This window comes from Sceloporus occidentalis, unplaced genomic scaffold, assembly GCF_023333645.1.
Source record: "Sceloporus occidentalis isolate IW3139 unplaced genomic scaffold, rSceOcc1.0.p SCAF_3, whole genome shotgun sequence".
Taxonomy (NCBI): domain Eukaryota; kingdom Metazoa; phylum Chordata; class Lepidosauria; order Squamata; family Phrynosomatidae; genus Sceloporus; species Sceloporus occidentalis.
The window spans coordinates 85,159,475-85,187,392 of record NW_028316983.1 but is presented as its reverse complement, the minus strand read 5'-3'; the positions used below and the strand labels follow the sequence as shown (position 1 = coordinate 85,187,392).

The 27,918-nt window shown below is 42.3% G+C and overlaps 1 protein-coding gene across 5 annotated transcripts in view; it reads left to right on the top strand.

The window, feature by feature from the left end:
* CUNH1orf87 (chromosome unknown C1orf87 homolog) overlaps positions 1–27,453 on the top strand; it is a 52,811-nt gene extending 25,358 nt beyond the window's left edge. For all 5 annotated transcript variants that reach the window (XM_089515280.1, XM_089515277.1, XM_089515281.1 and 2 more), the window contains 6 exons: positions 5,753–5,891; positions 9,418–9,515; positions 12,613–12,683; positions 23,795–23,829; positions 24,218–24,374; positions 25,829–27,453. In XM_089515280.1, the coding sequence (XP_089371406.1) occupies positions 5,753–5,891; positions 9,418–9,515; positions 12,613–12,683; positions 23,795–23,829; positions 24,218–24,374; positions 25,829–25,989 (661 nt within the window). In that variant the 3' untranslated portion in view covers positions 25,990–27,453. The remainder of the gene's footprint in view (positions 1–5,752; positions 5,892–9,417; positions 9,516–12,612; positions 12,684–23,794; positions 23,830–24,217; positions 24,375–25,828) is intronic.
* The last annotated feature ends 465 nt before the right edge of the window (positions 27,454–27,918 follow it).

Sequence of the window (27,918 nt, the reverse complement as noted above, 5' to 3'; positions counted from 1 at the left end):
ACATGTTCTGAGTCTATGAACACCTACTCTGTAGACTGCTGGGATGTATCTGTGGAGATTAGGCAGACTTCCTGTTAATTAACCTTGGCAGGGAACACTAGCAAGGAGACATATGCCTTTATGATATATATATATATATATATATATATATATATATATATATGCGCGCACACACACACACACACACACACACACACACACAGAGATGCATGCACACAATATAAGTGCTATTTTCATAGCTGAGAAGTTTAAGACTTCACATTGACCCTCTTTCTTGAAATAAACTTCATTGAACTCAATGGGATTTCCTTCTGAATGGATTATGAGATCATACTGTGTCATTTAACACAGAAAAGGTGTAGCTGGAATACCAGTCAAAACATGTGGGTGTATATGCATGTCTATCCCAAACCTGCATTCATCATCTGGCTGTACAAGAAATTAGCGCTACACTTACTGTATGAATTTATGAAAATCACATACTGTTCTTCCCTCTGCTCAAGCCGTCATGTATATTACACGTTGGCATTATAAAACTACCATTTTTCTAGATGCTTTACAAAGGCTGCGTAGTGCAGGTGATGGATTTTATAAGATTAACATCACAACTCTGTGAATGTGTATTCAGAAGAATGTCCCACAGTAACCAATGGCTTACAGTGTAGGGAGTTTATCACACAATGACCAATTCAGCAATAATTGTGGCGATGAAAATAAAAGGCAACAATAGTTCCATTTTGTCTTGATGGTTTCACACAGTCACACAATTGTGCAATTAAAAATAATACCACAATGGCGTTTCACACACATCCTTAAATGAATTGTTAGCATATCACAATTGATTGCTTTGTGCATGTGCGGTTTCGCAAATCCTGTTCCCAGCTGCACAGAAAAAAGACTGAAAAATAAAATTTATTACTTCAACACAGTGTTTTACTCCAGTGTTAACTAAATGCTGCCCCATAGCTTGAGAAAAGACTGAAATCCACTACAAAACTGATCCTGACAATGAGAATGGATTGTGGTTACCACAATGCGTTCTGGGTGTCCCTAGTTGCTTGTGAAATAGTGGTAATGAAGCGCAATTGACTTTCGCACTATCACAATTGTGCCTCACCCCTGCTATTGTGAATGCATTCACCGGAGTTCCCTGTGAATGGTTTGTTACGAGAGCATTGTGGGTTATTCACAGGAGAACGTCCAATTGCATCCAACATTGTGTGAAAATCTTCCTTGCAATCACATAGTTCAGCCAGGATTATGCCTTTTTCTCCCCTCTTTTCCCTCCATGTGATAAAATCCTAGGTTAATTATATTAAGGGCTATAGCGTTAGAGATGTTGTTATGTGCCTTCATGTCATTTCTGGCTTGTGGTGACCCTATGGTGAACCTATCATGGGGTTTCATTGGCAAGATTTGTTCAGAAAGGTTTGCCATTCCCTTGAGGCTGAGAGCATGTGATTTGCCTAAGGTAACCCAGAAAGTATTCTAAATTGGTATGAATAGAAGTGATATGAAATTGTCCCTACAACTCCTATAGGGTAGTTGGAGGCTTTTTCTGTCAATATGCAAAGCTATAGAGATTGGGTCTGTTGATCATGCTACATTGGGTCCTTGGTATCCACTGGGGTTTGGTTCCAGGACTCCGCATGGATTGCTTCTCCCCGACCATTTGGGCTGGGGAGGAGATTTTGCTGGCCTCTCATTAGAGACCAGCATGTTAAAGGAAAACAGCATGCTCTGCTGGCTGTTGGGAGAGGAGGGGGCGGGGTTTAGCTTGCCAGGGGCTTCCCGGCCCAAACTCCTGTCACTTGGCTTCAAACGCTGGCCCACCCTCCCACCTCGACATCAGTGTGAAAATTAATTCTGGTCGCCTCGGGGCTGGGTAGGAATTTTCTCCCCTTTCCAAGGGTTTTTTCGCCTACCCCACACTGTTGGTTGAGGACTTTGACAATTGGCATGGGTGTGGTCATAAATAGGTTCCACGCATAGGTGGGGGGAGATAGATGTTTCGGTGAACACCTCGGCACCCTCCTAAAGGGTGAAGCTAGGTCTCTGGAAATCCCGTTTAGGTCTTGCAAGTAAACGTGAAGGGAAAGAGACTTGCCTTGGGGCTGGCTTGAGATTTAAACCCTCACTTAAGTCTGGCGAGTTAAGTGGGGGAGTCTTGGGTTGGCCTTCCGGATGCCGGCCGGGGAGCAACCCAAAGTATGGATTGCCCTTGGGGCACAGGTGTTTTCGCCCTTTGGAAGCTGGGGAATTGGTCTTGGAGCAGACCATCTGCCAGCTGTTCCTACACAAGGTTCTCCCCCCTGGTTTTTTGCAGTTCTCGAAGAAATAAGTTTAAATAAGTTGAGTTAAATAAAGTTGCCCATTTTATAACCCAGTTCTCTGTGTCTGGTCTCATTATTAATGAGTTGGTCAGCAAACCAAAATCCATGGATGTTCAAGTCCTGTTATATACAGTGCCATAGTAAGTTGTCCCTCATGAAAATGATAAAATCAAGGTTTGCTTTTTAGAATTTATATTTTCTTTTAATATTTTCAAGCCATGGATGGTTGAATCCATGGATAAAAAAATTCTGGATACGAAGGGCTGACTGTATCTATTTTTTAAAAAATAATATGCTGAGTGGATGAATCTTCAAACAAATATATATCTGTGCTTCATTTTAAGGAGTACCGCTTGGGATGATATTCCTTTCATCCTTCTGAAGCACAGAGACTGCATGACTTATTGAAAAGCCCCTAAAGCCACCATGTACAGCCATTTCATGCTTTACAATGAGCAGGATTGGAGAAGCACCTGGCTATATCCCTATAGCCAGATGCAAAATGACCACATTGGCCCTAAAATGCTATACAGAAGAAAATGGATTAATTTGGATTAATAAAATGACTGTTGAAAAAGATTTTTTTTGATTCTCAATCTGTCTGTTTATACAGACTTCTGAATGATTAGGTGTTTTGTGAAATAGTGACCATTTTGTTACTGTAGCCAAAATGATCACTATTTAACTAGAAGCCTAATCTTTCAGAAGTCTGTGTAAATAGACAGACTGCAAATCAAAGATGGATACTTGCCCTACTTTGTTGTTTCAGGCATCTAAGATTTTTGTATCTTTGACTGTACATTTGTCACTTCTGTTCTTTTGAGTTTTGATTATAACATTTTGATTGCAATGTCGAACCGTGCATTATTTGATACATTTTTTAAAATTCCATCTTAGAATTCACAGCTTTCCTTTCCAGACACCTGTAGAGGACTTTTTTCTTCCTGTTTTGTAGTTTGTGGGATGCTTCTGTCTTTTGTGTGGCTTTTATCTAAACCTCTAAAGTTGTATAGGGACCTATTTAAAGAGGTGCTAAATGAAGAAGTCATGTTGATGTATTGTCTGTCTTGTGTTGGGTCAGCACCAAACCATCAAGTGTACAAGGATTTAAATTGCCATAGGTTTAGACACCTCTTGTCTCAGTGTGACATCTAGTTATGTTATTAAAAAAAGTCCAAAACTTTTCCTTTAAAGTGTAACAGTTTAAAACAATGTTCATCTGACAAAAAGTTATCTAAAGGTACAAAAAACTGAACACAAGAAAAGCTCCCATTTACATTACTACTATATTTTTCTCTTTTTAATAAGAAATCTAATTCTTCTTTGAAGGATTTTTAAAAGCACCATGTAAATATAAAAGAATAAAGAAGAACACAAGATCAACAATTTCAATACAGTGCACCCTTATTTTACGTGGGGGATCCGTTCCGGACTCCCCCGCATACAACAAAAAACTCCTATGCTCGAGCCCCATTTAAATGAATGGGGTTCGTGCCTGCGGCATCGCGGTGGCACATGGGTGTGCGCCCCATTCATCCCTATGGGATGTATCACCTCTTCCTCCCCGCATGGCTTTCAGCGTATGCTGAAAGCGGCGTATAACACAGGCACACTGTAATGATATAAGTTAAAGCATTTGCTACACAGAGAGAGCCAGTGTCGTGTAGCAATTTGAGCATCAGACTATGACTTTGGAGATCAGAGTTCGATTCCCTGCTCACCCATGCAAACCCACTGGGTTACCCTACATGAGTCACACACTCTCAGCTCCAGAAACCCCCATGATAGGTTCGCCTTAGGGTCCCCATAAGTCATAAACAACTTGAAGGCACACAACAACAACATTTATGCAGTATGCAGTTGCATATTGTGGTATATTTCAGCATACCAAAATATCAGACATAAGCACGAGATTTTTACTACCCCATCCTAAACACATCTGATTTTGAAGAAACATTATTGTACATGTGGCACAAAAGCATCAACATAGGCTGAGGTTCCGGGATGGTAAGCCCCAGCAGTAGGGCTGCCAGAATAGAAACTAGAGAAGGTTTCTGTGTTATCAATGGTTGTGTGGAAGACAGAATTTCAGCAGGTGTTGCTTGTTATATGGTTGTATGACAAGCAACACTTGGTGAAATTCCCTCTTCTACATAACCATTAAAGGTATCTTGGCAACCTTACATAATGGGGTGAAAACCATTTTCAAAAACTGGCCAAAAGTAAGAAGGGAGCAAATCTAGATGGGTGCAGTACCTGCACCCTGCTAAGGAATCATAGCCAGCTATGTCACCGAAGTAGAAGCCTCAGTAAGTTGTTATGTGCCTTCAAGATAACTGTGACATATGGTGACCTTATCTTAGGGTTTTCTCAGCAACATTTATTCAGAGGAGATTTGCCATTGCCTTCCTCTAAGGCTGAGAGAACATGACTTTCTCAATAGGTTTCCATGTCTGAGCAGGGAATTCAATTCTAGTCTCCTGGAGTTCTAGCAGTCAAACCACTATACCATACTGGCTTTCAATAAATCATTCATCATCATCATCATCATCATCATCATTTTTAAAATTTATATATTTCATTTTTTCCTAGAAAGCTGGCTCACAAATAAAAACATTTTAGAAGATTTTACAGTAAATTTTTTTAAAACAATTAAAAACATCAAATGAAAACAGTATAAAGTTGTTATAGGCTTAGAACTACAGTGCATCCTCAACATTTGCTGGGATTAGGGACACAGGACTCTTGTGAAAGTGGGAAAACCACAAATAAAAAAATGCTACATTTTTTACCTGACAGAACACTTCTCTAGGAATCTCTAGGTCCTGCAGCACAACTCTATGGTCAACATCCACCAGAAGTTGACCACTGAATTGTACTGGAGAACCTACAAATGCCTAGAGAAGTGTTCTCTCTAGGAATCTCTATGTCCTCTAGTCCAACTTCTGGTGAAAGTTGGCCACAGAGTCGCACTGGAGGACCTAGAAATTCCTAGAGATGACATATTAATCAATCCGTAAATAATGAAATCTGCAAAAGTCAGAGTCGCAAATATGGATGGTTGACTGTGGCAGCACCAACCAGACTTATCCCTTCTCTGTCATATGGAACCTGCTGTAACTTAATGTGACTTGAATCCAGTTTAGAAGTCTGGAGTTTTTAGTTTCATTTCTTTTAGACTTCTTTTCAGTTTCAACATGTTAATTCAGATTATTATGTATTATTTACTGTGTAATCAGCTCCACAATTTGCTTTGTAACTGGAGTCATGGTTCGGTTGTTTTTCAAGTGGTTTCGAGTAGATTTTGGGAGGGGTTGGAAATCATCTGGATTTTTTGTATATTTCAGAAGGAAACTGTAAGGGCAATGGTGAACTGCTTCCAAAATTACCACTCTCTTGTATGCATTATCATTCCATAGGTCCTGGACTCAGGAAGATGCATTCCAAACCCTGAAGCAAATCTTGGAAGATCATAAAGGAGAAATGAATTTAGGAAAACTAAGCCTGAGTTTTCAACAACAAGACAAAACTAGCTCAGGCCTTCTTTCATTCTCTGAGGTAAAAAATAGCCATCATAATCTCCTAGCCAAACTGTATCTTCATGAAACACTTTCTATATATAGGCCAGGGCTGGCAGCCTGTGACTTTTCAGATGTTATTAGACTGCAGTTACCATTATTCCTCATCACTGTTGGTCAGAAATGATGGTCATCACAGTCAAACAGATCTATCAAAATATAATGAAATCTCAGTTACAAAATAGTAATTCAGATTATTTTTCTGTCCAAATTCTTGCTATTAACAAACATAGCTAAGCCTGAGTTTTGGTGCTAAGGGACAAAATATGATTTTCAGTGAGTCCATTTGGTTGGTACCATACACTGAAAATATCAAATTTACATAATACAACATTACATAATTTAATTTATGAGTTTATCACACATTTATCTATAATAATATATATAAAACAAAATTTCCAGATTAAGGAAGAGTTCTGAAAAACTCAAGAGATTGCAAACTACTTTGTGGCCTCTTTTGTCTCTTAGAATCATAGAATCATAGATGTTGATGTTGTTTCTCCTCCTCCCCCTCGTTCTGTCTTAATAAATGTATTACTGTAATTGGGGGTTTTAGTGCATTTATTTAAGATGCATCTGCACTGTAAAATAATTCAGTTTGACACCACTTTAACTGCCATGGCTCCATGCTATGGAATTTTGGAAAGTGTAGTTTGTTGTGGCACCAGAGCATCACTCTTCACAACAAACTACATTTCCCAGAATTCCATAGCATGGAACCATGGCAGTGAAAGTGGTATCAAACCAGATTATTTCTACAGTGTGGATGCAGCCTAAAACTATGTAACTGATTTTAATATTTTATTTGAAGAAAGCTTGAAACTGCATGGCAGGAAAGCATGGAGAAAAATTATTATTACCTTATGCCTTACTCTTATATTTTTATTCCCAGGGAGTGGTGTCTCTCAGAAAATCTCCCTGCTTTCTCCCTTTTGTCTTCAGCTTACTTAAATAGATGCAAACTGAGTTCAATTTTTTTTTTTGGGGGGGGGGGGATCTTGCCCTTCCCAATAGTCTGAGGCAAAAGTATATTGCTACAGCCTTTACTAGCTTCTGCCAACTTGACCACATTCTGATAGTGATGAGTGGGTTGCACGTGGTCCTGTTTTCGTCTCTGGAATGTTGGGAGGAATGTAGAGGACTCATGTAGGGATCTCTAGGTAAAGCTGCTAAAGATCTCTGGTATGAAAAACTAAAGAGGTCCTGACTGTTATTGTAGAGCCTCCTGGAGTTTGAATCCAACTCTACCAATGCTCATGGGCTGGTCCTCTGGATCACATGGGACATTCATGTGGAGCTTTTGGAGTGCCCTCCATCCAATACTAAACTGTAGAGCTGATATTTTTGGTCCCACTATGTTCCCTTTGATTCACCTACCAGAGAAATGCAGCTTCTGGGAGCTTCTCTAACACTGAATTCAGTTCTCTGGATTAGATAGTTAAAAAAAAAAAAAAAACAACCTCAAGTTGGAATCACTACTTTTGCCGATCCCAAGGCTCTTTTTGCTGGTTTCAGTATAAAGTGAGGTATAGTTCCCATTCAAAAATGCCAACAGCTGTTCCTCCTTTATTTTTGAATTAGTCATGACTAGTATAATAGCCCAATAGTCTCGAGCACTGTTATGGGTTTGATATTGGACTATGACTCTGGAGACCAGGGTTCAGATCTCTGCTTAACCATGGAAATCTACTGGGTGACCTTGGGCAAGTCATACTCTTTCAACTTCAGAGGATGGCGATGGCAAAAACATCTCTGAAATAATCATGCCAAGAAAACCCAATGCTAGGGTGGCCATAAGCCAGAAATGACTTCAAGGCATACAACAACAGTAGCCATTTGTTTCTATATGAAAAAGTGGGGTTCAGGAGCAGCATACAACCCACAGGCCATATTTGCCCATCCCTGCTCTAAAAATTTGGATATTAGTCAGTTTAATACATAATAAATAGGTAAAAATTATCCTGATTTCTGTCAGGCTCTGTGCCTTACATGAACCAGCCTCCAGACTATTCGGTTCAAATAAAAGTTTCTTGATAAAAGTAGTCTCCTTCTTCCAGAATATATTTTGTTCAACCTTTCAATGTTTTGTACTTTTAAAAAAACAAGATTTTAGGTACATCACACCCACACACAGAGTACGCTGGCTTGTTGTTGTTTTTTAAAATTATGTTAAATTTCAACACATTCAAAAATGTCATTGTTGACTGACATGTTCCTAATTAAGCTTTCTACTGACATTTTTGTAATAAATCATGGAAAGCTAACTGGCAGCACGTGCACCACAAAAGGATAGGGTAAGAAGCAGAAGTTGGAAATGTTACTTTTTGGACTATCACTCCCAGGATCCTCGGTGGCCATGCTGTCAAAGTTATAGTCGAAAAAATAACTTTCTTAAGCTCTAGTAAGGAGCATAGCAAGAGGCTCTTCCACACTATATAATTATAGCACTATGACTCCCCATTTAAACTACCATGGCTGCATCCTATGGAATCCTGGGATGGGGCATTAACGCTATCTGGCTGAGAATTCTAATTACTTCTCCCTAAATTGCAAATCTCATGGGATAGAACTATGGCAACTAAAGTAGAATGTTAGTACTATAATTGTGTAGTGTATAATTGTGTCTAGAGAGCCAGCATGGCATAGAGGTTTGAGTGTTGGACTATGACTCTGGAGACCAGGGTTCGATTCCGAGGTCAGTCATGACATCCCTGGGTGATCTTGGGCAAATCACATGCTCTCAGCCTCAGGTGAAGCGAAGGGCAAACCCCTGTGAACAAGTCCTGACAAGAAAACCTCATGATAGGTTTGCCTTAGGGTTGCCATAAGTTGGAAATTACTTGAAGGCATACAGCAGCAGCAGCAGCAGCAGCAACAACAACAATTATGCCCACTACATAAATTGTGTAAAAGGGTCCAAGATCTGCTAAACTAGGTAGCACTTCTCTTCTCAGGTTCATGATATTTTTGTAATGAATTGCTGCTTTTATTTTTCAGTGTGCTAGCTCTTGAGTCAACATGCTCTGTTTCAAAATGCCAGGATCTTTTTTAATTATGTAACAGAAATGACAATGTCAGTTGCCTCGGATTTCCATGTTCCATTGCGACTTAACCGCAGTCTTCACAGTATCTTGCCAGGGCTGGTGGTGGTTCCACCAATAGTATGTTATTATGAGCTAAACCTGTTCTGGGATACTGAACCTTCTGTTGTCCCTTGGTCTCAAATGTATAATCCAAACCCCAAATCTCTGACTATTCCTTGGCTAAGAAAACCCTATAAAAGTTGACAAGTGACCTCAACACACACACACACACACACACACACAATCTCACCTGCTACTGTTACAGAAGGGAATGCTGCAATTGGATGGTTGGTAGGGATCAACACAGCTGTCACCTTTTTGGACTCTCCTTGGGGGCATGATAATAGTGCATTTCATGATTATTTGCCATTATACAATTGTAGACTGCTCATGTTTATAAACATAGCGTATAATTATTTGCAGATAGAGATGATTTGCCAAAAGCATGGACTACCTCTATATCCTGGGATGTTGGAAACATTAGCGACCACCTATGATTTGAGCAAAAGTGGCAGAATACTGTGAGTTTTAAGGAGATGTTTCCTCTCTTTCTGCACTTTACATTTGCTTCTTGACCCTCTTGACCAGCTCAGAATGTGGTACTACAGGTAGGGACTTGTGCTGCAGGAAACCAAGCCAATCTCTGTGGAGCTGATTGGTTTTATCCAAATTCCCCTAGTTTCCAGATAACTAGGACCCGGTACAGACGGGCAGGAAGAGACGGCAAGATGCCCCGGATCCTTGCCGCAGCAACCATACGGGAGCAGCAATGATCCACTCCAAAGAGGAGCTGTGAAAAGCAGCTCCTTTCCATGCCGCTGCCAAGGCACCATTAGTGCCCTGGAGCAGTGCAGTGACATCTCTTGTGCACCGCCCTATTTGGATGCAGTGCACAAGGCACATCATGAGCACGTGTGGAGTGTGTGGATGCTCCACTCTCCCGAGCCCTAATTTTGACCCCAGCCCACCATAAATGGGCAGTCTGTACCAGGCCTAGCATTCCTTTCTTTGCTATTTCAAAAGATCAGTGTAAAACTGGCATCTGCAGGCCAAAGGGAAACAATGCCATATGAAGGCTAGGAAAAGAAGAAAATGATTTCATCTTGTTTTTATTATGTCTACACACTGGTCCTTAGATAGCACAACTGTACAATGCTTAGCATAAGGATGTGATTTGTTGCTAAGCAACAAGTAATTTGTTTTCTTCCCACTGTAAAAAATTATTTGATAACTTCAGTGTTTGGGACTTGTCCTGTACATAATTTTCATGCTGTACTTTTGCACAGAACACAGCATTTTCTGTACAGGAACCAGCATTTTCTACAAAGAAAATCTGCACAACAATATTTTTGCTGTTTTCTGCACAAAAAAGCCATATACAAGTTTTGCCCAGAATTAGTCTTGAAATGCAAAAATTCTTATCAATCCAGAATTCTCCTTGGGAGTGTTTCCAAATAACCAAGGAACATATTTCTGATCACTGAAAAAAATATTTTGGGTGTTCTTTCCATTCCTACTCTGTGGATATAGATAATGTTTGAAAAATGTCTTCTCCCTGGCACATACATACACAGATGAACACAAGCACATAATGTCTTGAGTTTACTTTCATTAATCGGCTAGATTTAGACTAAGTTACAGTCCTCCAGTCAGCTCTCAACTTTAATGGGGGTTAGGGGTGCAAACCCCACCTCCAGCAAAAGTGGGATAATGTGCATATAGTCTCACTATTTTTTTCACTGAGAGAACAATTTTCTAGGCATCTATAGATCCTCCACTGCAATTCTGTTGTTAATGTCCAGCTCAACCTGACCATAGACCCACACTGGAAGATCTACAAATGCCTAGAGAGTGTTCTCTCTAGGCATCTGTAGGTCTTCCAGCAAAACTCAATGGCCAACCTCCAGCAGAGGTTACTGGCTTCAAATCATATCTGCGAATGCTTAACCTGCAAACATGGAGGGATAACTGTATACTAACATACCGTGGAAATCTTTGTGTCTTTTTGGTCCTGCTTACTGCAGTGCTTTAATCTCAGCATACCACTATGGCATCTATGATCTTCATTGTAAAACTGTACATACAACTGATAAATGCATGTTACCATGGCCATGTCAGGAACAAATATAAGAAACATTTAGCAAAGTCTAAACATACATAGAATTATGTCTTTAATATGTTTTCCCCTTAAAATCTGATGCAAACGTGTGTGTGTGAGTACCAGTCAGTAACATTCCTTTAGTTATGCATCATGTGTTCTAATCGAAACTCCCACTGTGAGTGAAACTCCTAAGTAATTAGCCAGGTTTCTGCTCAGAGCCACTTTGTGATTAAATGTGCTTAAGATCAATAAAACTTCATGAGTGATTGCCTCCATGCAAGATTAATCCCATTGCACAAGGTAGTGCCCTCTCTTTACCCTGCCAAAGATATGGAATAGGACATAGCAAGATAAATGGAAGAAGAGAAAGCCCATACATTTCTTTACCAAATTTTATCACATAAAAACAAGACAGTCTGGATTATCAGGGTGTTTTTTAAAAAAAAAAAAGAAAAGAAAAATTAGAATTATTTTTTTAAGAAAATGCTATATAATCTGTCCTCCATTCTACATAGTAAGCTATATCATCTGCTCTCCGTTCTACATAGATCCACTAATAAAGATCCTAGCTCAGCTGTAACAAAAAAGTTTATAGTACCTTAAAGACTTATAATTAAAGGCCAATATCCTGTTTTATATCTGTATATGTCCCTCTTGGAATAGGTGCCACAAGCCATTCTCTAGAGTCTTGTGTCCTAGGTAGATATACACCTGGCTAACAGCCATCCCTGTGGGCCCACCGCTATGGGAGTGAGGAGTAGGAGAGAGTGGGAACAGGGAGAGAAAGAAGGAGAGGGGGCAGATGAATATCATTACTGTGCCTCTCCTTCTCTCTTTCTCTCTATTAAATAAGAGGGAGATGAGAGGGATTTACCACTACCCATTCATCTCCTTCCCTCCTTAACTGTTTAATGGTTGGAGAAGTGGTCCCATGGTCTTTGGCTTATTCTCTGTGTCAGCCATCTAGATCCCATACAGACATAATCAGATGTTTCCTCACCTCCCTACCCACATATAAGTAGTACAACATACCCAGCTTGGCCATTTCCATGTTCTCCCAGAGTGGAAGGGATCAGCAGGGAGGCATCCAGGTGTTTCCATGTAACTGTACAGCAACAGCAATAGCAAGTACACTTCTATACTGCTTATCAGTGAACTAGCACTCCCTAAGCAGTTTACAAGGTGTAAGCCAATTGCCCCCAATAAGCTGGATACTCAATTTACCAACCTATGAAAGGATGGAAGGCTGAGTTGATCTTGGAGCCCTCCAAGACTGAATTTACAATGTTGAGGCTGCAGGACTGGCATTTAACCACTATGTCACCAGGGCTCCAATGGATGTGTTGAAAAGAAACCAACTGCCCGTACTTTCCCAAAGCCTGCCTGCCTGCCTCTCTCTCTCTCTCTCTCTCTCTCTCTCTCTATATATATATATATATATATATATATATATATATATATATGTCCTGATGCTGAATCTCAGCCACTGTATTCAATTTTTCAATTTCCTTATGTAGGTGGAACTCATTTGTGGAATTTCTGAGGAAAGTCCAGGCTGGGATAGCCTCTACATCACTTCTTTTTACAAGTAAGCTACACAATCTCCACTTCTGGTCATGTGCCTGCCCATAACAATCTGGAAACAGCATTTTTGTATTCATGTACAGCTGTTGGAATACCTCATACACCTAGATAATAAGTTAACAATTGTTACATTTGCAGTATCCCTTACCTTTTCAGAATAACAAGGAAAGTGGTATTCTCAGTTTCAAGCAATGTTAATCTTGTATGTGATTACTGAAGCAATTCTTAAGCGGGGTAATATCAGTTTCTGTGTATTTGGATTGGACATATGGAAAAGTATAAATAAGTTATGAGAGTATGGCTGAACATTCATTTTAGGCAGAAAGATTTTCACATAGTGCGAGAATTTTTTTTTTAAACAAAACCTACTGTATGTGTCTCCTTACTTGCCTGTTTGCTTGCTTGCTTGCCTGTCTGCTTGCTTGCTTTAGCACCATCAATTTTCATAATGCAAAGGGACCTTGTAGCACCTTTGAGACTAACTGTGAAAAAGATGTTGTAGCATAAGGTTTCATAGACTTGGTCTACTTTCTCAGATTTATTAATTTTATTTATTCATAGTATTTATACCCCACTCTTCAACCACAAAGGCTCTCAGAGAGCCTTACAGTTGTTAATTTGTCAGTTCCCTACCCTCAGGTTTACAATCTAAAAAGACATGACATAAAAGGAGACAGAAATAACAATGGGAAAAGAGATCAAGTCCAGCAGATACTGATGGTTCTTCTCTACCTCCAAGGCCAGGGCAGTAGTAGTTGGAATGGAGGATCGCCTTTAATCTTCCTCTGGGGCTGGGCATGGTGGAGCTGTGCCTGCCTCTCCTCTCCCTCCAAGGCCAGGATCCATGGAGTGAACTGGTGTCCAAGAATTTACATAATGATGACAACACAGTTATAGGTAAAAAAACTGGAAAAAGGTGGTTTACCTTCCAAAAACTGAGATTACTCTAAACATTGGAGCCTGAACCAGCATTAATGACATATCTAATTTTTTTCTTTTTCACTTGTTTGCAAGTAATTCTTATAACCTCTGTTCTACAGACCATACATATATGATATATTACTTTAAAGAAAATCCTATAGTAGTGATGAAGTCTCCCATTTAACTATGAATGATACACAGAGTCACAACTTGTCTTGCCAACAGGACATCCACAATGACTTTTGAGTACCAAGTCCCATTTGTATATAACAAGTTATGGAGATGAAAAATGACCAGTCTTTACCATCAGCTATATTAGCAATCACATTTTACACTGTGGATTAAACCAGCTCAGTCTTCCTAATATTCAACATTTCCTTGACCTGAAATCAGAAATTAGTAACAACTCTGATAAACAATTGACTTCATAGCACAACATCTGAAGTGAGTAAAATTCATAGATCTACAGTCTGGCTTATCCTTAAAGTCAGTGGAACTCAATTCAGAAATTGGTCTTCCAGACCATAGTTTGCCCCAGACAATTAATTGCAAATTCTGGGGACTTCCTGTACAACCACCTCAGATAGGAATGTTACAATATGCCATTATGGACAGGGTCTTTGCTTGTATCTTAAGACAGGGGTGGACATGCACAGAGGTTTAGAGAGCCTATTTTGAGTCCTCCTGAATTCCATGCATACTGCATAGACCATGTTTCTGAAAAAAGCGGCCGCCTGGCTCGGAAGGCAGGCCGCTTTGCCGCTAGATGCGGCGCGAACTACAAGCCCCAGATGCCTCTGGGGCTTGCCCCGGCCCCCGATTGGTGTGTGGGGCGGAAGTATGCTGCTCCCGCCCCGCAGCGCTCTGGGGGCCGGGCTCTTTGGTCTGGGAGTTCCGGTCCTCCAGGGCAGCTCATTGGCTAGCTGCCCTGGAGGAGGAGTCTCCCAGATCGGGTGATCTGGGGGCGGAGCCGGGCCTATATAAGGCCGCGCGGCCGGCTCCGGCCCTCAGTCGGCGCTTGGCTCCAGCTGGGAAGGAGCCAAGCTGAAAGGGAGCAGACGGCTGTGTGCTTCTGCGCTGCCCTCTCTCCTTTTCTTCAGGCCGAGCCAGACCGGGGTAAGTGGGGCGGAGCAGGTGGGGGGCGGTTTGTTCTTCCCCCCATCCCCGTGCCACTAGGGCCATCTTTGCCCTGGTCCGCGGCCTTGCCGACGGCCCCCCCCCCTTGTTTTTTGGGGCTTTGTTTTAGGCCTTCTTGGGCTAGGTGGCTGCTCCTTCTGGGTGCGCCCGCCATTTTGTTTAGGTGGGAACCGCTCCTGGTTGCAGGCGGGAGCCGCCATCTTGTTTAGGAGGGAGCCGCCATTTTGTTTAGGCGGGAACCGCCATTTTGTTTGGGTGGGAACCGCCATCTTGTGAGCTGATTGGCCACCCCCCCCCCCCTTTTCTCTGCTGGCCATTCATCGTTTTTGTGGCAGCCTCCAATTACACCTTTTCAGTTGTTCTCTTAGCAGCCCCCACCTTTTTTCCTTTTGGGCTGGTTGCTTTTTTCTTATAGTGAACTCTGTGGCTGTATTTTGCTGGAATTTTTTGATTGGACAATTTGTCTTTTGTGCCTCTCTTTGACTACTGAGTCACTGGGGGCCAATAAATTGTTTTTTGCTTCATCATGCCTTCCAAAAGGCCCAAGAAGACTAGGGGTGATAAGGTTTCTCCTGCCCCTGAGCCTGTGGGGTCGGCTGCCAGTGCCAGCGATGAGTCTTCATGTCCTGGTGGGTCAGTTGGTTTCAGTGGGGGCTCATCTCAGGACCAGAGACATTCTGCTTTGCCGGTAACTATTGAGGCTTCCTCTCAACATAGTGTGTCTGGTGGGCTGTCTCCTGAGGCCTTGGATGCTCTGTCCAGATCTATTGCAGAGCTGATTCAGCAAGCAACTATGTCTAGTCGGTCTACTGTTGAAGCTTCGCCTGCCCCTCCCTCTGGTCAGCCATGTAGACGCCATGTGGCCAGCTCGTCTGTTCCTGTGTCTCAGTTGTCGCAGAGTCAAGCTGCCAGCGTCGTGTCACCATCCCAACCAGTTGTGGGTTGTGTGTCCAGCTCGTCCAGTTCTTCTTCATCGAGCTCGTCTACTTCGTCTTCCGATGATGACGATGATGGGGGACCATCTTCTGCGTCTGTGCGGTGAAAGGAAAAGAAGCGGAAATGCAAGGCCAAGAAAAGGAGGCGCAGATCCCATGGTGACGGGGCGCGGCTGCCGGCGTCTGAAGGTGGCGATCATCCTTCTGTGCCAATCGGGAGGGAGGGTTTTTGGGTTGAGCACGCTTTGGTGCCAGGTTTGCCTCGCTGGGACATTAAAAAGAGGGCTTGGCGTCCTGGACTTCAGGGTGTGTGGGTTGATACTACTGCAGCTGATTACCCCATCTGCTCTCCGGGTGAGCGCCCACCTGGGGCACACTTGCCTAGGAAGGTCCGCAAGAATATCCTGCGGGGGTGTTATGTTGATGTCTTTTCCCTTCTCCAGCCGAAGGGTCAAGAGGCAGTTGCAGTGACTTCGACGAAGAAGTCCAAGCACGAGTCTAAGGTTGCTCCTGCAGATCATACCTTTGCTAACTGGTTGGAAGGTTTCACGGTCTTTAAGGCCGTTGTTTCTATGGCCTTCCTGGAACGTGCTTGGCACCTGGACAGTCATCTATTGAATGTTCTTCGGGCAAAAGCCTTTGCGGGCGATGCGGCGGCCATCGCTTACAACGTTGCATTCCAGCAGCATGCATCGCAAAACTCGCGGGAGCGATGGGACTTGCTACATAATGAGATCTGGCTGCTAGAAGTGGGCACGCAAGCCAGATTTAAGGGCTCCCAAAAGGACAATGCTAAAAAGAGTTCTCGTATTTTGCCATGCTGGGACTTTAATGCTGGGCGTTGTACGCGTGTTCAGTGTAAATATGACCATTGTTGTATGAATTGTAAAGGGCCCCATGCTAAGTCCTCTTGTGCCCGGCCTAATCAGGTGTCTCAGCCCTTTCGGGGTGGGCGCCCTGCTTCAGCAACTGCCGGCAGAAAGGAAGGATCAGGAGGTTCAGAGGCCGGAATTGCAGGGGGCCATAAATGATTCAGTTGCCTTTTCTTCATCATCTGTTTTTTCTAGGGCCTTTTCACCTATAAAACCTGAGGCTCTTATTAAGTTGCTGGCTAGCTATCCCAATCGGGAGGCTGCTGCTTACCTTTCCAATGGTTTTTCTGTTGGTTTTACAATCCCGGTTTCAGCTCCCCTGGCCCATAATTTTCCAAAAAATTTACAGTCTGCCAGGTCCATGCCTGAGGTTCTTAGGACAAAAATCCAAAAAGAGATCGCGGCTGGACGCGTTGCTGGCCCCTTTTCAGAATTACCGTTGCCTAACTTGCATATTTCTCCGCTGGGTGTCGTCCCTAAGAAGGCGCCTGGTGAATTTCGGATTATTCATCACCTTTCCTATCCGCCTGGGTCCTCTGTCAATGACGCCATTCCTGAGGAGCTGTGTTCTGTTAAATACGCCTCCTTTGACCATGCGGTCAGGCTTGTTAAGGCGGTGGAAAGGGTGCTGTCATGGCAAAGTGCGACATTCAGTCTGCCTTTAGGTTGCTACCAGTTCATCCTGACGATTTCCATCTATTGGGTTTCCAGTTTGAGGGTAACTGGTATTTTGATAAGGCCATGCCGATGGGCTGTTCAATCAGCTGTGCGGCCTTTGAGTCTTTTAGCACTTTCCTAGAGTGGGAGTTAAAAAAAAGGGCTTCCTCGCCTTTGGTGACCCATTATCTGGACGATTTCTTTTTTGTTGGCCTGCCAATTCTCCCAGGTGTGCTCAGCTGTTGGACACTTTTAAAGTGATGGCTCAAGAAATTGGGGTGCCTTTGGCGGCTAATAAGACCGAAGGTCCTTCCACGTCCATGTCCTTTTTAGGCATTCAATTGGACTCCCTAAAAGGTTTATCTGCTTTGCCTTTGGACAAAATTGCTAATCTGTGTGAGTTAATTCAACATGCTTTGAGTTCTGTTAAGCTCCGACTTAAACAGGTTCAATCTTTGCTGGGTCATCTCAACTTTGCCTGCAAAGTTGTTACGCCAGGCAGGGCATTTTGTGCTAGGCTTGCCAGGTCATTGGCTGGCCCTAAGTTGCTGCATCATCATGTTAGGGTTACCAGACCCATTAAGTTGGATCTTCAAATCTGGCTCCAATTCCTAAAAAGTTTTAATGGTGTCGCCATCTGGCAAAGGGTGTGGTGCCTCGGTGACAAGTTGCAGGTTTTTTCTGATGCAGCAAGGGGCATCGGATTTGGAATTTATTTCCAGGGCCACTGGTGTGCTCAGAGATGGCCTGAGTCTTGGCATGGAACTGGTGTTCTACGGGACATGACGTTCCTTGAACTTTTTCCTATTGTGGTGGCCATTCACATTTGGTGCTCTGAGTTTAAAGATAAGTGGGTTTGTTTCTGGTGTGATAACCAGGCTGTGGTTGCTGTCATAAACAAACAATCCTCTAAATCTGAGAGAGTTATGGCTCTGGTTCATAAATTTGTTTTATGCTGTCTCATCAATAACATTTCCTTCACAGCCCGCCATATTCCTGGAGTACAAAATAACATTGCAGACGCCATTTCTCGTTTCCAGGAACAGCGATTTCGACAGTTGGCTCCGGAGGCCGACCTGTGCCCCACCCAGTTTCCTGTTGCCATGTGGGAGGTTGGATGTCTGAAGTGATGGAGGGAGTGATTTCTTCTATTGCACCGTCCACCCTTAAGACATATAAGCATGCCATCATAAAATTGTTTGAATTTTATGCTGCAGTGGGTATGCAGCCTCTTTGGCCGGTGCATACTGATGTGGTTTTACGCTTCTTGGTATGGCTCAGACATTCCAACGTTGCTCCCAAGACTATGTCAATTCACCTTGCTAGGATCACTTTCTTTTCAAAGGCGGGCGGATTTGTTGATCCTTGCTCATCATTTTTGGTCAAAAGGGCTGTTGAGGGCTGGAAATGGATTTATGCTGCGGCCAAAGATGTTCGCAGGCCGATTTGTTATCAACTGTTATCCAAGCTCTGTTTGCAATTGCCTGTTATTTGTTCTTCCAATTTTGAATGTAAACTGTTTTATGCTGTTTATACTGTTGCATTTTTTGGGGCATTCAGATTGGGAGAGCTGGTGGCTGGGTCCAAGAGCGATATGTCAGGAAGGGCATTTTGTGCCTCTGACATTTCATTCACGAGACATGGTGTATATTTAACGGTGCGCAGGTCCAAGTGCGACCAGCTGGGGGCTGGACAGACAGTTGAGTTGCGTCGTTTGCATGGTTCTCCTGTCTGTGCTGTTAAAGCCTTGCGGGATTATTGGAAAATTCGGCCTCCGGTCGACAGGTTTTTGTTTGTTCAAATGGATGGTACTCCTTTGACTAGGTACCAATTCGTTGCTGTGTTAAAGAAATCTTTACATGCTTTGGGGCTCCCAGCGATGCTTTTGGGGGACATTCATTCCGCATTGGTGCGGCCACTGCTGCCTCCCGCGTGGGTATGCAGGTGCGTGATATAAAGCGCATTGGGAGATGGAAGTCTAAGGCTTATTCGGTTTATGTTCGTCCGCACTTGGACTTCTGCGGCGAGCACTGAATTCGCTCTTGGCAGGGTTGGCGGTAGCCGTTGTGGTAACGGCTTTTGTGGCGGCAGCATAGGCCAGGATCTGCACGGTGTGGTACCAGGGCTACGGAGCTCTGGTTTGGGAGTCAGTAGGGACCCGGGGGCAAATTGGGCAAGCGTATGGCCATTGCGGGGGCCATAACGCAAGGACGCCTCCCGGTGACCAGGGGCTTAGAGAATATGTGAACACACGGCAGTGGTGCGGTCAAGCGGTGTTCATTAGCCCCTAGGTCATCCCAATGCCTGGTGGGTACCAGGTTTTGCTATCAGACAAACATGGGGTTGTCAGATATTTTCAGATCCTGACCTTATGCTTTATGCCAACCCTTCCAATGGTTTGCTTAATAAAGTTGTGGCCTTTCTTCCAATTTGGTCTCCTGTGGTTTTTTGAGCAAGCTTCTGAGGCAAACAGAAGTGATGTTCCTGTCATTTCTGCTTACTTTGTTTGAGATGTTTCTGGGTAGCCTCCACAAAACAGTCAAAATGTGCAAAACCACATCTTCTGCAGTATTTTGCAGCTGAAAATTGTTTTTTCCCTCTAGCCTATGTTAAAGGGCCATGGAGAGACAAATGTCAACCAGAGCCCCACAAGTCTCTTGCCTGCTCCTCTCCATCCCCATGCTGGGGAGTTTCAATGAAGGTTCCACCTGCAATTCACACTAGTTAAAGAGGCAGTTCTTTCCTCTAAACTGGGGCCATTCAACATCTGAATTCAAATCCACATGGAATATACACTGAAAGAACTGAGCTGCCAGCAAAGTAAGACACAAGGGAGCAGTTTTAAGTGGAACAATGGTGGTTTTATGTGACATTTTAATAATAAGTCTTCACTGCATGTATAATAGATGAAAAGATTATGCAAGTTACCCTGTGATGAATACTAAGGAGAAGAGAAGGCTCTCACATGAGCATCACAGTCATCCAGTAAACCTAAAAATGGCCTATTACTGCATTTCATGAGACACCCAGGGAACTTTGTTTTCAATGGGATGGTCTATAAATAATGCTGTTAATGATAATACAACTGAGAAAAATCTTATAGCAAGCTAATGCTCTACTACCTGAACTGGAGATTTGAAGTTACTCCACTTGGATATTATTGTGGAGCTAAGCTGTGTGAAAGCTTCATCCATCCTTGTACTCTTACTGAGCTACAGAAGATCTATGAAGTAACCACTGTGATACTACCCTGATCTTTGTTGGATCCTGGAGGCATTACAATACATCTGTCAAAAACAGTCAGAGCTGTTGGCCCCATGATTTATAGCAGGGGTAGGCAACTTTTTTGAGCCGGGGGCCGGGTTGCTGTCCCTCAGACAACTGGGGGGCCGAAGCCAAAAAGTAAATAATCAAATAATTTTTTTAAAAATATTAAATAAATAAATAAACCGGGACAAATGTAGGACAAAATTTTCAAATGGAGATCATTTTTTTTAAAATGGAGGACACGTGAAAAAATTTACTGATTTTTTAAAAAATGTTAATATAAATGCATGTTTCTGAGGCTTCTATAGACAATTGCCCCCCTTGCCCGCCTCCTCCTGATAGGCCAAAGGCCCCACACCCTCACGCGAAAGGCCAAAGGCTCCGGCGGCAGGACCGGGCTGGGGCCGGTCCCAAGGCCTTGCCGGGCCGCATCCGGCCCACGGGCCGCAGGTTGCCTACCCCTGATTTATAGTGTGCTATCTGGGGTTTTTTTAAAATAAAATAAAAACTGTGAAAGGAATAATGGACATGAGATATTCATATAGTGCATTAATCTAATTATCTTTAGAAAGCTTGCTGGGATATTTAATATTCAGGAGGTAACTCAACATGATAGTGAGCCAATTGCAATCATTGTTACAGAGACTGATCAGGACGCAACAGTTGGCCTTGAACTTTAACCATCTGGCTGCAGGCAAACCAGCTGTCTTTCCAGCTAGAAATGTTATTCATTCCTGGTACTGAATTCATCTTTCTTACCATTTAATTTTATGCCTCACAATCTGGCCAGTCATCCATAATTTAGTACTATGTCCAAGCATTGTGGATGGCAAATTACAGGACTCTGATGAAGGGTCAAACTCCCAGGGCTTAGCATATACAAAACTAAAGCTGGGAGAATACAGGAATGGGTTTCACCTGACAGAGGTGAAAGAGACAAATATTTCTGAAGCTGACATTGTAAGAAAAAAAATCTTCCTTTCTGAAAGTCATTAAGGCAATCTGCTTTTTGGAAGACTGTGAAGATGAAAAATTGCCAGCTGCATTGTACACAGCACCTTAGAGAGATCAGCCTTCTCATCTTCTTCCCTTCTGTCTTCTAAAAAAAACTATCAGTGTCCAGTGGCACTGGTGGCTTCCACGTCAATAGTCAGCTCCTTGGATAGCTCCTTTAAATTTGGGGATAAAACTTGGACTGGATCTTCCACCAGTGTTGCTGCCACCAGGGTTGGCTTCTCCCTCCTTTAGTAGGCGGGCTTTATAAACAAGAGCACTCACCTATATACACTGGAAATAAATGGGATGATAGCTTAAATGCAGCTTCTTGTTTACACCCTGAGTATTATATTTTATGACATACAATATAACTTGCAAGTGAAAAGCTATTTAATTATTCCAAACATTTATATATTGTCCTTTGCCTAAAGGTCTCAGGGCAGTGTATAATAAAATCTACCTGGTCAGTTTAAAATGATGTCAACAACCAAATGATTGTAAAAGGCTAACAACATATCCAATAATTTAACATGTTAACAGAATAGAGATTCAATCAATTTTAAATGCTTTAAAACAAATCAAAACCATACATGATTGGTGGCTCTGTATAAAACCGGTTAGGCTCCAAAGGCTTTTGTAAAGAACAATGTAAAGAACACAGCCGCGCTTATCCAGCAACTTTTCAAAAAACGCAAGCTCCAATTTCTGAAAAAACATCTGAATAAATGTGGCTGGGGTCCAGGCTGCAGATGGGTTGCACTCACCCTGCCTTGGTTTGTGCGATAACACCGTGTGACTTTTCTATCCTGCGTTTATCCCAGCAGGATTTGCAGGTGTGATAATCTCCCTAGAGATAGAATTAAGCATTATGCATTAATTACCAATCACAGTTTCTCACAGTTTGTCATTCACACACATACACAGAGAGAGAGAGAGAAAGAGAGAACATATATCCTTGTTTGGAAATTAAAACAGTAGTCTTAGTTAAAGGACCTATTCCAGATCAAATTGAAACGAGGGGATTATTCCTTTTCACTTCAAGGCTGTACAGACTGGCAGGACAGGCCAGCCTGGGGATGGAGTCAAGTTGTGGCATCCACATGACTCATGCCCTGGCTCTGCACCGAGGCTGGCATGATGCCACACAAAGCACCACAAGGCACATAGATGTTTTTCACACTATACTCTTAAAGTGCTACTATTCCACTTTGACTCCTCTAGCTGTCTCCTGTTGCATTCTGGGATTGGCAGTTTTAAGGAGGGGTATTTAGACAGACAACTTCTCTGCCTGAGAATTCTAAATACCCCTCCTTAAAACTGCCAATCCCAGAATGCAACAGGAGGCAGCTAGAGGAGTCAAAGTGGAATAGTAGCACTTTAAGAGTATAGTGTGATAAACATCATGGTGTCACAGCACTCTTCTAGTGTCGCATTTAGATGACACAGCATCAAAGGAGTGTCATAAAGCTGTGGCGCCAGCAGCTACAGCGCTCTTTCCAGGGTGCAAAAAGGAGCCGCTTTTTGCAACTCCTTTTTGCGCTACAGAAAGGCCAGATCAGGGCTGCTGCATGCAGCTGCTGTGGCCTTGACCGGGCAAAGATGGAGGCAGCTGCAGGCCACCCCTTCAGAGGCGGCTTGTACAGCCCCTTATGTCAGAAAATGGGACAATGAATATTTAACCCATTTTACTTGCTTACAGCCAGAAGATAGATGCAGAGCAGAGCAGAAGGTGAATCCTGGTGCCATTAAGATTTGGAGGAAAGAAAAAAGTTAAATAAATAAATACATAGGCCCCCTAGAGAGTCTTTGAAGTTGAGCAAGAAACCAATTAAGCCTTGAAAAATTATAGCAAGCTACTGCTGTACTAGCTGAGCTGGAGATTTGTACACAGCCATTCCTTCTTATCCTGGGTGAAGTCTGGCAAAACTGGAGAATCTGCATTCTCATCTTCCACCTGGAGATGAAAACTGGAGACATAGGCTAGGCTCAGAGATCTGGTGACCCTGTCTGAGAGCATATTGCCCTGATTGATATAACACAGAAGAAGGCTCCTGCAGCAGACCTCAGATCTTGGGTATGTAAAGAGAGGCGCTCCTTCATTGTAGCCACCTGTAATGATTTACATCTGTATCCAGGCTGCTTGACTGAGGTCTTCTAATTCTGTGTTTGGGTTTCATATTATCTTTGCAATAAATCATTTGTGTTTGAAAGAACAAGTGAATATTCACCTCCTTCATTATGTCATACCTAGGAGTAGCCCATTCCAGGGAGATGGGAACTGTATTCTTTCAACTTAATAAACAAATTGCTCACAGTTGTTTTCATCTTAGGAGGAAACAAGGAGAAAGGTGAAGATGATTTTCAGGTATTGTCAAAATTATACTGATACATCCTCAGATCTTTAATAAAATCATGGTTTGTGGAAAGATTGCTTGCCAGTGTTAATACTGCAAATAATATTATGTAGCCAGATTATGTGGATGTTCTCACCACTTTCATTTTACTACCTACCATCCTTAGTATCAAAAGACTGATATAGACTGTCTTGTTCAGACATTGAAATAATTTTTTAAGAGTACATCACCAAGACTCTCCCAGCCAGCATGGCCAATGGTCATGCTGATAGGACGATTCTGGGAACTTTAGTCCAAAAAGCAACTTTTGCAAGTTCTCGTCTGTCCTGTTTCTCTCAAATGGGATAGAAAGTTGTCCAGATGTTAACCTTTTGATGATGTCATTTGTTTCTTTTGAAGAGGGGCAATGAACAGCACAAAGATCTTGCTGCTAAGACCTGGGAGCAAATGAATCCTAAGTCATCTGATTCTGGTGATTTTGAGGAACAAGAAGCCTGGATAAACCGCTTCAGAAAACTGGAAAAAGCCCTTTATTTGTCTGATGTCAAAAAGACAGGTAGGAATGGACACAGCTTAACAGTAAGCTAATACAATAAACATTTTCCTTTGTAGATTTTGTATTTTGTTTTTAGCTTGTATTGGGGCCAACGGCATATTCATTTGTAACTACCCAGAAAAATTTTTAGGCAGCACAAAATTATTGGAACTTATGGACATTACTGTTGGTGTCAGTTTACCCCTAATTCTGCAACATGATTTATATCTAGAGCAGGGGTAGGCAACCTTTTTGAGCCGGGGGCCGGGTTGTTGTCCCTCAGACAACTGGGGGGCCGAAGCCAAAAAATAAATAAGTAAATAATTTTTTAAAAAATTAAATAAATTAATAAACCGGGACAAATGTAGGACAAAATTTTCAAATAGTGGACACTTTTTTTAAAAAAGTGGAGGACATGTGAAAAAATTTGCTAATTTAAAAAAAATGTTAATATAAATGCATGTTTCTGAGGCTTCTATAGATAATTGTCCCTGAGTGCGAGAGGCCAAAGGCCCCGGAGGCAATTGGTGGCAGGACCGGGCTGGGGCTGGTCCCAAGGCCTCGCCGGGCTGCATCCGGCCCGCGGGCCGCAGGTTGCCTACCCCCGATCTAGAGGAATAATGAGCTTAGAGTTTTCATACTGCTTTTGGCATCATCACCCAGGGCCAGTTCATTCATATAGGCAAACTGGTCAGCTGCCTAGGGCAGCAAAATTTAGGGGCGGTGTGGTGGCTTTTTTTTTTTTTTTGTATATATTTTTTGCATCAAAAGCACTATTTTCCTGTGCTTCTGTGGGTTTTTTTTTTATTACTTTATTAAAAAAGTAAAAAAGTCTTTAACCTGTAAAAACCTAATTGGCTTTTTGACTAATTCTCAGTACTATGACAAGAGATTGGAATCTAAGTTTTATGTCATATTTAGCTTTAACAAACGAAACAGCAGAAATCAAGGGGTGAAAATAATTATGAGGGATGACAGGGGATGCCAAAATATCTCTTGCCTAGGGTGGCCAAATACCAAGAGCCAGCCCTGTCATCACCACTCTATCTATGCATTTAAAAAATAAATAAAAAGATTTTTATGGCAAAAACCTGTTAAACACATATGCACTGTCCTTGTGAGCAGGAATCCAGAAACTGCAAGGCTGAAGGAATATAAAGGCCAACAACATGCCCTGCTGTCTACCTCCCAGAAGTTATGTTGTGACTAATAACACCAGAGGAGTTTTTAAGAGGGTTGCCACAAACCAGGAGATAACAATTAAAAACTTCCAAGGGAAAAGGAAAGGTGCATTATCATTGAGATTGTTCCTGTATCAACAAACTGTGCTTTGGAATAAAGTGTGAATCAGAGCTTGGAAAAGCTACTTTTGGGGAATACAGAATACAGCATGGCTGTGATATATTTTATGAATGTTCAACTTTGTTTTTAAGTGTGTAAACAAACTCTCTTTTAAAATAAAAACACCAATGCAGGCAAGTTGGAAAAAGAGAAAGCCAAGCGCATGATCCATAACTACAATCAAATTTTTGACCTGTGTCTTAGCCCACTGAAAATTGATAAAGCATTTCGACTGTTCCGTCCTGGACAAGACATACCACTGGAACCTCTGCTACATTACTTGAAGGAACTCTAAAAATCTGTAAGACTAATACGGTGTTCATGAGTGCACTTGTCTTCACTTCATGTTCTTCACCCACTGGCATTCTTACTAATTCAATATACACACATTTCTACTTGCCATTAAGTCTTTATTTTCAAACGAGAGGAAACAAAACATATACATGTAACACAGTCGCTGAGATTCTGTTAGGGAAGTACATGTACATAAGTGTCCTTTCTACATGCAGATGCCCTTTCTCAGATGCTGCAGGGGTTAGTATATCCTTCCTCCTGCTGTAGTGCCCAAACCTCCCCCAACTTAACTGAAATGCTCCTGAAACTGTCTGTACAAGCATTCTGTACTTTATGGTGAGCAGGCAGGAGCAGAGAAGTATCTGGCTACTTCTCCATAGCCAGGTGTGAAATAATGACATCAACATTGGGATTTACTGGGGTCCTCTGGGGATCTCAATCTGCTGCTCTGATCATTGTGTGTCTGACTATGATGAGGTAACCAGAAGGCTTCTCTGCTCCTGCCTACATGAAGTAGGGAATGGTTGTGTGGTTGGCTTCGGGGTATACCGAAGGTATGTGGCTAGAGTAGCATAGATCTGCATGTGGATATTTACACTGCGCTGAGGGAGATGTTAGCTTGAGGCTCATGGCTGACATCCTGTTAGTGACATAACAGGCATAAGCACACTTTCTGCTTGTGTATGTCTTGTGTGCAGTCACTGTGGCAGTTAGTATTCTCTTCTAACCTCTTCAGTGACAAAAGCCCTCTCACTCAACTTATTGCTGAGCCATTGGAATCCCTGACTGCCCATTCCCTCTCTTTCCCAGTGTTGTATTGAACCTCTCTTATAGTGTCCATGAGTGCAACAGCAACATATAAACACTTTTAAAGCAAAGGGTCTAAATTACCAGAAAAAATGGTTGTTGTGCCTTCTGACGACCTATGGAGAACGTAAGGTAAAGCAGATTAAATGACTATTCACATCTTAACTTACTCCCAGCTGTTCTCAATCCATGTGCTGTTACATGTATTGAGGCAAAGGAGAGAACTGGTTGGGCACAGCCCAAACAGGGTGATAGGAAAGGGGAGAGACCTTCCATCCTAAGGAACAGGCCTCCACTGAGATAACTTTTATCTCAGTTTACATGTATGTTAGCATTTGTTGAGAGGACACAGCCTTCTTGATAGCTACTTCCAGGTGGTAGAACTCCCTCCCATGGTAGTTTTGTTTGGTCCCTCACCTTTTCTTCCACTAGCAAGCAAAGACCTTTATAGTCAGGCAGGCCTTTGCCATATAATTCATGTGACAGATAAGTCTTTTAATAGAGTTGTGTTATGTTTTAATAGGATTTCATATTGTTTTAACTTTGTGTTTTTAACCAATCTGTTGAACTGGTTTTTTAACTTATGTACAGATGTTATTTTGTTTAGCTGTACTTTGTTTTTAATTGTTTGCAAGTCACCTTGGATCTTGTACAAGGAGACAGGTTGGATATACATAAATAAATACATAAATACATGCATACAGAGTTGGTGGTGCCTACATTGTACAGCAGTGAGGTGGAGAGGTGGTGGATGGTAGGCAATTATTTACTTGAAAAGGTGGAAATTGGGCAATGAACATGTGGCATATATTTTTCCTACATGATATGAGAAACAAATATGGCTGAAATCCTCTTTACTAAGCCAAACCAGTGAAGACCCGTTGAATCAATTGCTGAATGGCAAGTCAGCACATTGTTGTGTTCCTTCAAGTCATTTCTGATTTATGGCAATCCTAAGGCATTCTCTGAAACTGCCAGCCACAGATACTGGTGAAACGTCAGGAAGAAACTCTTCCAGAACATGGCCACATAGCCTGAAAACCCCACAAAAAAACATGGATGCCAACCATGAAAGCCTTCAACTCCACTAAGGAAAATGTATCACAAAATTTTCTTGGCACGG